The sequence below is a fragment of the Scardinius erythrophthalmus genome (assembly GCF_964197995.2).
Source record: "Scardinius erythrophthalmus genome assembly, chromosome: 1".
Classification (NCBI taxonomy): domain Eukaryota; kingdom Metazoa; phylum Chordata; class Actinopteri; order Cypriniformes; family Leuciscidae; genus Scardinius; species Scardinius erythrophthalmus.
The window spans coordinates 26609226-26621420 of NC_138221.1; the positions used below are offsets into that span (position 1 = coordinate 26609226).

Below are 12195 nucleotides of genomic sequence, written 5' to 3' on the forward strand. Positions count from 1 at the left end.
TAAAAGTACACTTTTTAGTGTAACAGTAGTTAACTTTTGCAGTACAAAAAACTAGTTGTGTACTCACTGTACTACAAGTGAAGTTATAGGTAGGTATAGTGATAGTTTACTAGTAAAACACATGTAGCACATTTTTTTGTTCTTTGAAGTATACTCTCAGTAAACTGCTAGTTTAGTAGTTTTATACTGCAAGTATACCTGAAGTTATTTAAGTAAACATAACATTATACTTATTACTTTTGCACTTTTAGTATACTATCTATGTTCCTATTTAGGTATTAGTGTTTTGTACTTGAAATATACCTTTATATTTTAACTCTTTCCATTTAAAAAATAATAATTATTATTATATTCAAGCTTCATTCATCATTTATCAACACTTGTTTGTTTTATAAGCTTTATAAAGTTTTAAGTTTTATAAAAAAAGCAAAATTTTAAACAAAAGGCTGAGAAGATTGCATTTCTAAAAAAAAAAAAACTATTCAGCTACTATGTGGCTACTATGTTTACACATGCGTTTTATGGTATTAACATTAACGATTATTTAATTAGTTGATTTTAATAGAAATCGATTATCACCATTCCTAAAAATGTACATCCCTAATTCTCAACATGTTCATTTAGACTACGACTGATTTGCTTTTAGCCCATGAGATCATTACAAATATGAAGTATTAAAATAAATCAAGTACTAGGAAAAAGACTGTATAATTGGTAAAGTATATATAAAAAAGATTTCTTATTTCAGTGCTGTATACGACATATACTGTGTTACAGTAGCACATTTTTAACTATAAGAGAATATCAATAAACACTCACATGTGTTGAAGAATGGGTCATCTGTCAAAGGCATCCCATCAACAGTGAACAAGCACACAGTCATGTTGTCACCGATGTTCTCGTGAATGCTGATCCTCAGGATAAGATCATCCACTGTGTTCTGTAATGGGTCCATGTCTGTGCAAAACAACAAACAAACTCAAAATTATGAGTTAACTCTTAGAATATCACACAAAAGGTCATTGTCTTTCACGTTTAAGGGATTTACCAAAACATTTACCTTGTATTTCTTTGCGCCCTTGACATTTTGGATATGAATAATACAGGAAATATGCCTGAAGTGATTTCCTCAATGATCCTTTTTGTGGAGGAGCCAAACCAAGTCTCTGAATGTCATCGATCATGTTCTTAAATTTGTTCTTCTGAACTTGCTTAAACTCTTTGGGAGACACCAAGCAGAGAATGTCATTTAATAATTAAAGTAACTATAAAAAAATAAAATAAAAAGTAAAATTTGATTTGTAGTAACGGCATGTAATGACTTTACTATATATAAAAAAATTTAATACATTTATTTTTTATTAATACAAAAAGTTGATAAATCTTACTCATGTTGTCCAAGTCCTCCTCAGTCACACCGTCAATAAAATCCTTCACGTCCTCAATTCCAAGTTCAACAAACTGGTCGTAAAACTTCTCCAGTTTGTAGTTTTCTAAAAGCTTCAATACTTCATCCATCTGAAAAACACATGGAATTTATAAACAGTGCATTTTCTTTACCAACAGAAAACATCAACATTTTAATAAAATATTGAATAAAATTCAAGTTTTTTTTTTTTTCTTCATTGTACTCTGTTGTTCTCATGCAGGGGTTAAATTGGGATTTGCTATATGTGTGTGTGTGTGTGTGTGTGTGTGTGTGTGTGTGTGTGTGTGTGTGTGTGTGTGTGTGTGTGTGTGTGTGTGTTACATGCCATGACCAAGTAAACAATGTAATAAATTAACCCTCTGAGGTCGACAAACGCGCGTGCGCGTTTTGCTGGATTTTCTCCACATTGTAGCACTATAAACTTAAATTACTCCGTCATTTATGGTCATACAGAAAAAAGAAATATAAAAAAAGAATCTGTGATATTTCTCCTTTTGTATGTGTCCACTTACAATCAAATCAAAACATTGTGCTTTTGTAAAATAAAGAAAATAAACAGGGTGTGCTTTTTGCCTCTCCGTCGCGGTGAACTTTTTATTCTTGAGCACGTCTATAAACTGAAACAAAACTCAGCGAATACTTGTCACACATTTATGAGCCATATACCTTTATAAACATTTAAGTGTGTACTTTTAAATGATCGGATTCAAAACGAAAACAAATATTCTCTGTTTAAGTAATTTGTATTAAACCAACAAGATGTCCAGCTTCTCAAAAGCTTGCTCATTACAGTTAATTTGGCCACGCCCACTCGCGCAAAAGATATTCACATGCAAATCTCCACATGGAACGCGAACTCGCTCATTACCTCAACAACAAAACACTTCACTTCACTTTTCGTCGAGTTTGAAAGACGTGCCTGAGCTTACATTGGATTTAGGCTACCGCAGAAGAAGAAGAACGCGATTTGAAGACAAGAAAGATGTAAGGTAAGAAATTCTTACATATTAGTTATTACATAGTGTTATTACATAGTGTTATTGTTGCATAAATGTCACGTTGCAGTTGAACTGTTGCTAGATACATGGGGAATATTATAATATTTAGACCCGTGTTTACTGTTACTGTGTTTGTGGATATCTGCTCAAACGTAGATATGTATATGGTAACCATAATGTTTTATATTTGAGCGCGATCGCGTTTGAATGTATCATATTTTGGATAGCGATCGCGTTTGAATGTATCATATTTTGGATAGCGATCGCGTTTGAATGTATCATATTTTGCAGCGCGATCGCGTTTGAATGGATCATATTTTGCAGCGCGATCGTGTTTGAATGTACTGTATCATATTTTGGATGAAAGCAAAACGCACCAAACGGCTTCATGTTTTTATTATTATCTCATTTCATATCATCATAACGGATGGAAACATTTGAAGTAACATGATAATCAATATATTTTTCTCTAGCTTAGTTGTTACTGAAATCTTTTGGAAGATTTATACTGCTATAGGTTATTTATTGTTATTATTATTTTATCCGGCACTGCGCATATACCTTATGCCTACAAGGCACAACAAACCTGGTGTTCATTATATTATATATTGTTGGAAACATTTGTGTGTGTGTGTGTGTGTGTGTGTGTGTGTGTGTGAGTGTATTCTGTGCAATTTTAACCAGAAAAATCTAATATTTATTTCCAAAATCATGCAGGCCTTTCTCTTGATATCAGTATGTTCACTTTTTTTTTTTCAGGGCCCAGATGCCACTGAGGACTTCAACATTCACATGAGTCTCTGTACGTGAACATGGTAAAGTGAAAATCTTGGAAATGAAAGGTATGTACAATGTTTTTAGGAATGGCACAAAGGTCTGTCTTTGAAGTGCTTTTTTTGGCATTTGTTGTGTATCTTTGGATTATGTTGTGTTGTAAATAAATCCAAACAATTTAAAAGCCATTCTTTTTTAAATCTCCTCATTCTTTGTGCAAGGTTGCTCAGAATGACAGGGCCTGATAGCTCCTAATAGGGCCGTTAGGGGAGGTTCTTTGTCTTTCTCAGGTGTGAAAAGCTTACATATTAATGAGCTCCCGCATAAAGCTTGTTCACACAAAACACGTCGTAAATTTTTAAATCAATATATTGTCTTATCTGAATGAGCAGTCAGGGTCATTTTCACATAGTTTTGCAGCAAATATTCTAGGCTACGTCATACAATTTTCAAAAGTCTTGTGAAGAAATAATCAGTATGGGTTTCATGGCCTTATTTCAGTGAGAATTTTTTTTTGTATTTTCACAAACCATGCATAAATGTCATTATCTCAAAACTACAAACTTTTACATACATGCTGCTGATATATTATTGTAGCAGAGTTTGTGCTGAATACAGTGTAATTAGACTTTAGCCATGAAAATGTCACAAGTAACAGAAATAACCAGAAATGTCAGAGCATGTCAGAACACCTCCAGGGCCCAGAAAACAGCTCAGACCTCAGAGGGTTAATAATGTTATATTTAATAAATAATGTTAATATTTTTTTAGAAATGATAATATTGGAATGCATAAATATTACACAGAATAAACTGTGATATTATTTAATAAAGCTTGTTAGAAAAAGAAAGGAATAATTCTTGTGCTGCGTGTGCTTATAAGCTGGTGTCAGGTTATATGAGAATGTGCTGTCCGCATGTTTCTTTTTTAATTCACACCACAACAGTTTATGTGTCTTAATAGAAATCTTAAAATATGTATTTTCTTCAAAGGGCAAATAAAATTGTATCTTCATCCTAAATGGACAGCAATATATTTAATCATGTCTGGTTATTTGAAATGTTTTTTGGGTGTACAGTGCGTGCAGAATTATTAGGCACGTTGATTTTATGATAATATTTTTTTTTCCAGGCACATTTTACCAATTCCAAACCACATTAATCTTAATAACTACTACTATTAATTTTGTATTTAATCATTTATAAGTGACATAATTATTCATGAATGCTAGAAATGAAAAACTGTATATTAAGGAGTGCATAATTATTAGGCACATTTTCTTTTACAGATAAAATTAGCTAAAAAAAGAGATTTACCTCAGACTGAAAAGTAAAAAATTATTTAATGCCCATGAAAAGGATGCAATACTAGTGCAATACTAGAAATTGCAGTTAAGGCATGACCATTGGACAGTGAAATGCTCATTGGGCCAGTCAAATACAAGTGGAGAAGAAAAGACACACATTCACTGCAAAATAATTAAGGTGAAGAATTAGGCTAAGTGTGAAACCATCAGGAAACCTTTAGTCTCCAGCACCACCATTTTCCAGAACTGCAACCTACCTAATAAAAGACATATGTTTTATATTTCCCAACAAAGATGCGTCATATAGCCTTGAGAGGGATGCGGGACACAAACAGGAAAGAGACAGTCATTCTGTTTTCTAAAATCTTCATGTTTTCTCCTGATTCTCCTGTTGTAAAAGGTCTGAAGAGCGAATTTGAACTTTTGCAGTGTCAAGACTTTTAGGCTGTGTTTGAATTTGTGCAGCCAGAGAAAGCAAAACTAAAATCCCAAGCGTGTGTGAAATGCGCAATACAAATAAACTTGACGGGTCTTACCATAATAACAAACACAAACTGTGTTGAATAGAATTTGATGTGCAGGCAAAAAGTATCAAGCCAATTATACTCGCATTTTTACTGTGGTAAAAGCAAACCCAAGGAAGAAACGTTAATAATCCCCTACGTAAATGGACGAGACGTGAGTGGAGATTTGGGAAAAAAAACAAGATATTCAATATCCAATGAAATATTGTTAGATATTCGCTGATAATCAGGTGACCAGATCGCAAAACATAATACAAAGCTTACATTTTTGGGCTCACATGACATAACTCTCATTCGGCATGAATCTATGTTTTCATGGCTGTGATGTAACATTTAATTGCTAACCTATTATTTATTTTATAAACAAAGCTTTGTGCTTCACTCGTGTCATAATATTCACGTAAAACAGCATTCATGTAAAATAAAATGTTATTTGGCGAACCACCGCCGGTGCTACTCAACCACCGCTAATATATCGCGAAAGTAGTAGCAAAAGTCAAGGCGTGGAAATGTGAAATTGCAGTGTCAGATTTGAGAAGCTGCAAGTGCCTAAGTGAGGTTGTACTGTAGATGTGAATGAAAGAATAAGTGGTAGTTGACAAATGGCCAAGAAAAAGTACTTTTTTTGGAAAACATAACTTAAGAAAAAATACATATATTTATGGAGTATGAAAACTGCAGTTTCAGAAAATAGTAGTGGTCACTCATTTTGTCAATGACTTCACGTATTTTTTTCACGTTTTCACTCAACAGTACTGTAAATGTGTCCTATGGTGTGACATTTAAAAAGTACTAAGAAATTATATTAAATAACATAAAAAAATACTTGAGACAGAATTGTTCACATTATTAAAAAACATTTTCTTAAAGTGATATTTATTTTACATGAAAGTACTAATTAGAATCATTTTCACCATGGATAGATGAACCTGATAAACTTTTCCCTACGAATGTCAATAAAACTTTTTCGCCAACCTTACAAAACTGTTTGAAATTGTACCTATTTAAGAGGAGATATTATTGTAACTCCCCTAATGCCAAACTTGACTTTTTTTAAAGATATTTTAAAATAAGTATATTTTTCTGTTGTTTTATGTTTGTCACACCATAGGACAAAACGTCACACTAAAGGACAAAGATAGTCACTGCATAAAAAGAATCAGAATATATTGTGTTTATTGTAACAATAATAAAGAAGGACATTTGTTTTTTTTTTGTTGAAACTTTATATATTCGTTTTAAACGCTTCTTAAGGAGGTCTTGTCCTATGGTGTAACATCTGTGTCCTATGGTGTGACAGGCCAAAGTGTCACACCAAAGGACATTTCCTGTGACATTTTCTGTCACACCAAAGGACATTTGAGCTTTTGTGGCAGTTAATAACCATGCTAATACTAGCTGAACTGTTATTAGCAATTGGCATGATACATTTGCATAATATTACATAGTCCTGCTGTCAAAAATACAAATTTTAATTAAAAAAAATAAATTTAGGAGTGTCACACTAAAGGACAAAAAAACTTAACAACTTCAGTGGTCTGAAAACATAGTTAAATATTTGAACAATTCTGAGAGAAATACTTGCCATGTGCACTGCTCATGGGCTTCATAGGGGTCTTCAGTCACATGACCTTGAATGGGGTCTTTCAACTAAATTTAGTTGTCCATGATATTGCCCAACTTAATATCAGATTATTGCATAACACCAAAGGACATTTTTTTCTGTGACAAACTTTATTAAATTCCTACACTTTTAGAAATGCATGTATAGGAAAAGTGATGGCCATATAGTGAAATAGACACTTGCACAATTATGCCAGGAGTGTTCATTAAGATGTTTAAACATTATTTTCTTTATTTATAAAAGTTAATATTTATGAAATAATGTTGTCTACCATCACACCATAGGACGATTTTGAGATTTGGCTCAAAGTTGTAAAAAAATAAAAAATAACTCAGGTATTTAAACAACAAATTCATGTAAAACAAGAAAATGTTTAACCATTTACAGTATTCTAAATGATGAAATTGTGAAATAAATTATTTTTTATCTTCTGTGACGGTGAAAAAGCCACGTCACGTCAACTACCCAAATACTAGGCTACAAGTTTGTGTCTGTCATTGTGTTTTTGTGAATGGTGTTTTAAAGATTTGTGACAACTTGTCTGAAGCTTCAAATTCAGAATAAAGGTTTGTGACTATTTTCTGCAAAGTGCAAATCTCAACATTCAACTTCAAATTTTTTATTTTGCAGGTTTTCACATTGGAGCTGTGAGCGTAAACTTTAGCGTACAAGTACGAATATTTATTGTACAAGTTCTCAAATTCACATCTACATGCTCTCGAGTTATGCTACTCTTTTAACTTCACATTTTTATTCCTAATAATGTCTAAGAAAGTTGTTGGTCTTGATTTTCTTTTAACCTGTAATTTTTCGCCTACTAAATTACCCATAAAATTGCATAAATTTCATTAGCAAGCACTCTTGGCCTGGAAACTGTGGTTTGTAGGCTATACTTTTTCTCCTAACAGAATGCTATTGTGGAATAATGAATTGATTACAATTAAAGGAAAGAGTATTTTTTTGGAGAAATGGTTGGATTATGGCGTAAATTACTTGAGTGAGCTGTTTGATTCAACACTAAAACTTTATTCTTACGATTCTTTTATGATCCGTTCATTGCGTCTATCACGTGACATGGAAAGACTAAATTAAATAGTTATGTTCCCTGTAAATTATCTTCGGCTACATTATAATTATGTCTTAATTCAAAATATGATCAGGATTGCGTAGATGTATGTGTTCGGGGAAATTTCGGCTGTTAAAAAAAGTAAAAGCCACTTAAATGAACAAAATGACTCGAATTTTGATGAACGAGAGAGTCAGTTAAAAAGATCCGAACTTCACATCACCTGGATTTAGTAATTTGATGAGGAGCGATCTATGATAAAAGTAACGTTACACAATAAAACAGATTTTTTTCAATAAGAAATAAAACCTTATATAGTCCCGCCCCATTTCCAGCGATGCGATCGTTGTATTTCCATATTTCTTACACAGTTATGATTAACAGCTCGTTTTAAAATCTTCCCGGTCTACTGACATGTGTTAAGACATCTGCTTTAAACATTACAATGCTCATGATAACTTTCGTTAACTCTACAGTAAGTAAATCCACTTCACCAGCTAATTACTCCTTGACAGCGATGCCATTGAATTACAGCAAAAAATGGAAGTTCAGAGACAACTCCAAAAATGGCAGCGCGCGCGCGTGTCTCTGGAGAGTCTTATAAGACCATCCTCTTCAGTCAGTTTACTGAGTGAGAAGGGTGAAATATATTCTTACCGTTGTCTCCATTTGAGCTGCCATCTTGCAGACCGCATCTCTCTCTGCAGTTCAAGTGCCAAGTGGACTCTGAGTAACAAGACAGGGCGTTTCCAATAGTGATGGGTCGTTCGCGAATGAGCCGGATCTAAGAGCCGGCTCTTGTAGGTGAAAGACGGGAGCCGGCTCGCATATCTGAAGAGCCGACTCTATTTTAAAAAATATAGCCTATAGAAATTAAATCATTATGTAGGCTAATAATGAAATAATGAATGATTTTAATTGTATTTAAAATAATTTACTAATTCAAAAACCAACAAAAACATAATTATACCCAGCAAACACATTTACGTTGTGGCAACGTCTCTGGCACGTTGCATTTCTTATATGGCAACGTCGCTGTCTACGTGCTCGCAACATTGTAACAACGTAGAATTGTAAGACGTGACAGGGCTGTAGCAACGTTGTTGCGCGACATTCAGCAACTGAGAGACGACGTTCTGACAATATTTTAATATGGTGCATTTTGTTAGATAATTATATACTTTTATCGTTTATTGTTTATCTATATTTTAATTTAATAGGGCTATCAACACCTGCAAGTGTAGCCTACACTTTGAAGAGTAAAAATGACAGAAGGTTTCGTTAATTCAACTTTATTAAAACTGCATTTAATCAAATTGCACTTCCAAAAGTCATACATTTGTAAAAAAAAAAAAAAAAAAAAAAATTAAGTATAATAAATAAAACATAAAAAGCAAAGGCAGATCAGAACATCTAATGAACAAAACCGGGTCTGTATGGCGGACAGTTAGCCGAAAGCAGGTGTCACCGGGGAAACATCCACAAATCCAGAGGAGCAAAGAAACGAATGAGACTAAATAGAGGAAAAATCAAATGACAAACTAAACAGTGCGAGCGATGCTACATTAATCACATTAGAAATTAAAGTTGTAGGTTGTGTTTGATAGCTGAGGTAGGATAAATTAAACGCAATACTCACGTATCCTTGCTCGGTGATGAATGAGAACACAATGAGCCCAGCAACAGGTGGTTGGAATTAAAAAGTCTGATTTTCGCGCTTCAGGGCAGTGACGAGTACATTATGTAGTCCAGTGGTTGTCCAGTATGGAACGCCGTTGGGGACAATACTTATTATATGCAACGCGTGAAATTTGGACGCATTAACACGCACAGTTTGTACGCGTAAATACGAAGTATATGTTCGGGTGTCGCGTCAGACCGCACAACAGCCAATAGCGTTGCTCTATTTAGGATTTCATTTGCATTTGTGATGCGATGGCACGTTGCTGTATACATACATAAACATCAGACGACATTTCATTTGTTCGTGAATGAGATCGTAATTTTACGTTGGCATGTACATAGGCAAGCGTAAAACTTTAGAGTCAATGATGCATTTATACGTTGGTTGTGATGTCAGTGCTGTGTCATGCTGTGGCATCTCATCCCGTTTGTACTCATGCAGGTTTTTTGTCTCCGGTAACGTGGAAAAGTGGATTGCTGATGGAGTTTTCGGTTCCTTGCCACTGTTGCCTTTGGCTTGCTCAGTTGGGGATATTTTGGGAATATTTAATTTAATTTTATCAATCAATAAATTTACACTAGAAACAAACCTTGTTGTGTTATTTTGGTTTATGCTGTGAAGCTGCTTTGATGCAATCTGTATTGTGAAAAGCGCTATATAAAAATACTTGACTTGACTTGATGGCTCTTAGAATTTTTTTATTAAACTGTCAAAGAACTTTTACAGACTGCGTTCAGTTGGCATCCTCTTATAACAGGCTATATAACATATGTTAACATATACAACATACAACACTGGATACGGCCATAGCCAGGGTTTAATAATTAGTGAGGTCCACGGTGGGGTGTCAATAATTATACATAATAGAGCCAATAAATGCCATAAATCATTCAACTTTAATAAATACAATGAATAATAAAGTTAGCAAAGGCTAATACTAAATACTGTGGCTATTGTTTTTTCAAAATGACTGGAGTAATCTCCGAGTGGGCCAGCATCAATCTGGTATGAGAGACTCTGGAATGCTCCTTGAAGTCGGGATGTCAGTTTGACTGGAAATAATTAATACACATATACTGTATGTATACTGTATATGTCAGATAAAAATCTAATAACAATATATTGTAACAATCACAAATTTAACAATTATATTATAACAATAAGGCAAATACAAAAGCAGAAAACAAAGCACCAGTAGCCTATGACAATTTACAAATCTTTATTCAACATTTAAACACAGACACAATCATATGACACATAAACATTACAGAATCACTACAGCAGGCGGACCACGTAAACTGTGGGGCAGCCAGTCCAAGTCCAAGTGTAAATAGCAACAGTTGTGGATTCAGTAGACATTTAGATGCTATTTACTTATAAATAGTGACAGATAACGTTACTATTTGCTCATCAGTATTGTTGTGCATTAAACATCCTGCAATATAACTGACAGTAGATCATTAGATTTATAAAACAATATTAAAATCATGGCAACTTATTGAGATATTAAAGACCTAGAGCTACCCCGAACCTTACCCTAAATGTAACTTTTATGAATTAAAATGAATTTTAATTCAAATCATTTTTATTGAAAACAAATGCGTTTAATAACTGTAAAGTTATATATAAAAAAAGCACTGTCAGTGGGAATAGAACCCCGGTCTCCCTTTACACGTTACGCCACAACCGCTGACTAAAGAGGTGACTTTTTCCACATATAGGGTAGACTGGCCTAGTGTAATTAGTTCTGCCAACAAGTAGGCTATTTGCAGTGGTCCAAATAGACACCTCGAATGTATTAACCAGAAGGGAAATATGGTCGTTTACTTTACCTACAGGACAAATTCCTTTAACGTTACAAAATAATATAATGTTAATTCATGCAGTCATTGAATGTATTTAATCATTGACTCTAAATTATCACCAGTTTAACTAAAACAGAAAAAATTGTATGTGGGTGGGAGACATGACATGCAATTCTACCCGTCCATGATGTCATAACCTATTAAAAATGGGTATTTGTTAAAAATATATATCTTCATGTTGTTCCTCTGACAAGATATTATTACAGCATACCATAGCTGTAGTAGGTGTATAAAGACCTCTACTTCAAAATTTTATCTAAACATCAAAATTGTCATGTGGTGTGACTGTCCGAGATATGTGTGACCTTACTAATATGACAATATATATCAGCAAAGTATAAATAATTGATAGATTTACAGTTTAAGTAACAGAATTAGGCCATTTCAACAGACACAGAAAGTGTTGATGTCTGTGTATGATTTTAAAGCAAGTTCTGGACAAATACATTTTGTCCGTAAAATAGGCGTCAAATGGTGTGACACTGCAATCTATATTTTTAACGGGCAATAATTTGGACATCATTATGATGAAGAGGTCCACACTCAACCAGGAAGTTGCAGTGCCATCTCTGGAGTGGTTTGCAAGGTCAAGAGTTGAGTTCTGGCTTTTTAATTTTTAATTAAAAAGCTCTGTATCTGATATGCTCACTAGTGGTCAATGTTTTGTGTCTTATGGTGTGACATTATTTACATAAAAATTAAACACTTTTATACAAATTTAACTTATTAATTCTTAAAAATCATTCCTGCCATGTGGCAAATTACATGCTAAGTATAAGCTAGCTGTTTTTAGTTAACCAAGAGATTAGCTTAACTGAACAAAACGTCAGATGGTGTGACACTGTATCATACGGTGTGAGTGTTTTTCTAAGTCACACCATATGATATATTTGTCACACAATATTACATACACCTTTTTTAATGA

General features: G+C 33.6%; 2 protein-coding genes across 2 annotated transcripts in view; one reads left to right on the forward strand and one right to left on the reverse strand.

Annotated features, from left to right (window-relative positions):
- The window catches only part of LOC308700695 (uncharacterized protein), a 29786-nt gene extending 21337 nt beyond the window's left edge, over positions 1–8449 (reverse strand). The window contains exons 1-4 of the mRNA XM_081382434.1: positions 8379–8449; positions 1389–1518; positions 1061–1219; positions 820–957 (exon numbers count right to left, since the gene is read on the reverse strand). Of these exons, the coding sequence (XP_081238560.1) occupies positions 820–957; positions 1061–1219; positions 1389–1518; positions 8379–8402 (451 nt within the window). The 5' untranslated portion in view covers positions 8403–8449. The remainder of the gene's footprint in view (positions 1–819; positions 958–1060; positions 1220–1388; positions 1519–8378) is intronic.
- Positions 1–12195, forward strand: part of LOC308695541 (uncharacterized protein) — a gene marked incomplete at both ends in the record, with an annotated part of 375246 nt that overhangs the window by 59628 nt on the left and 303423 nt on the right. The window lies entirely within an intron of this gene.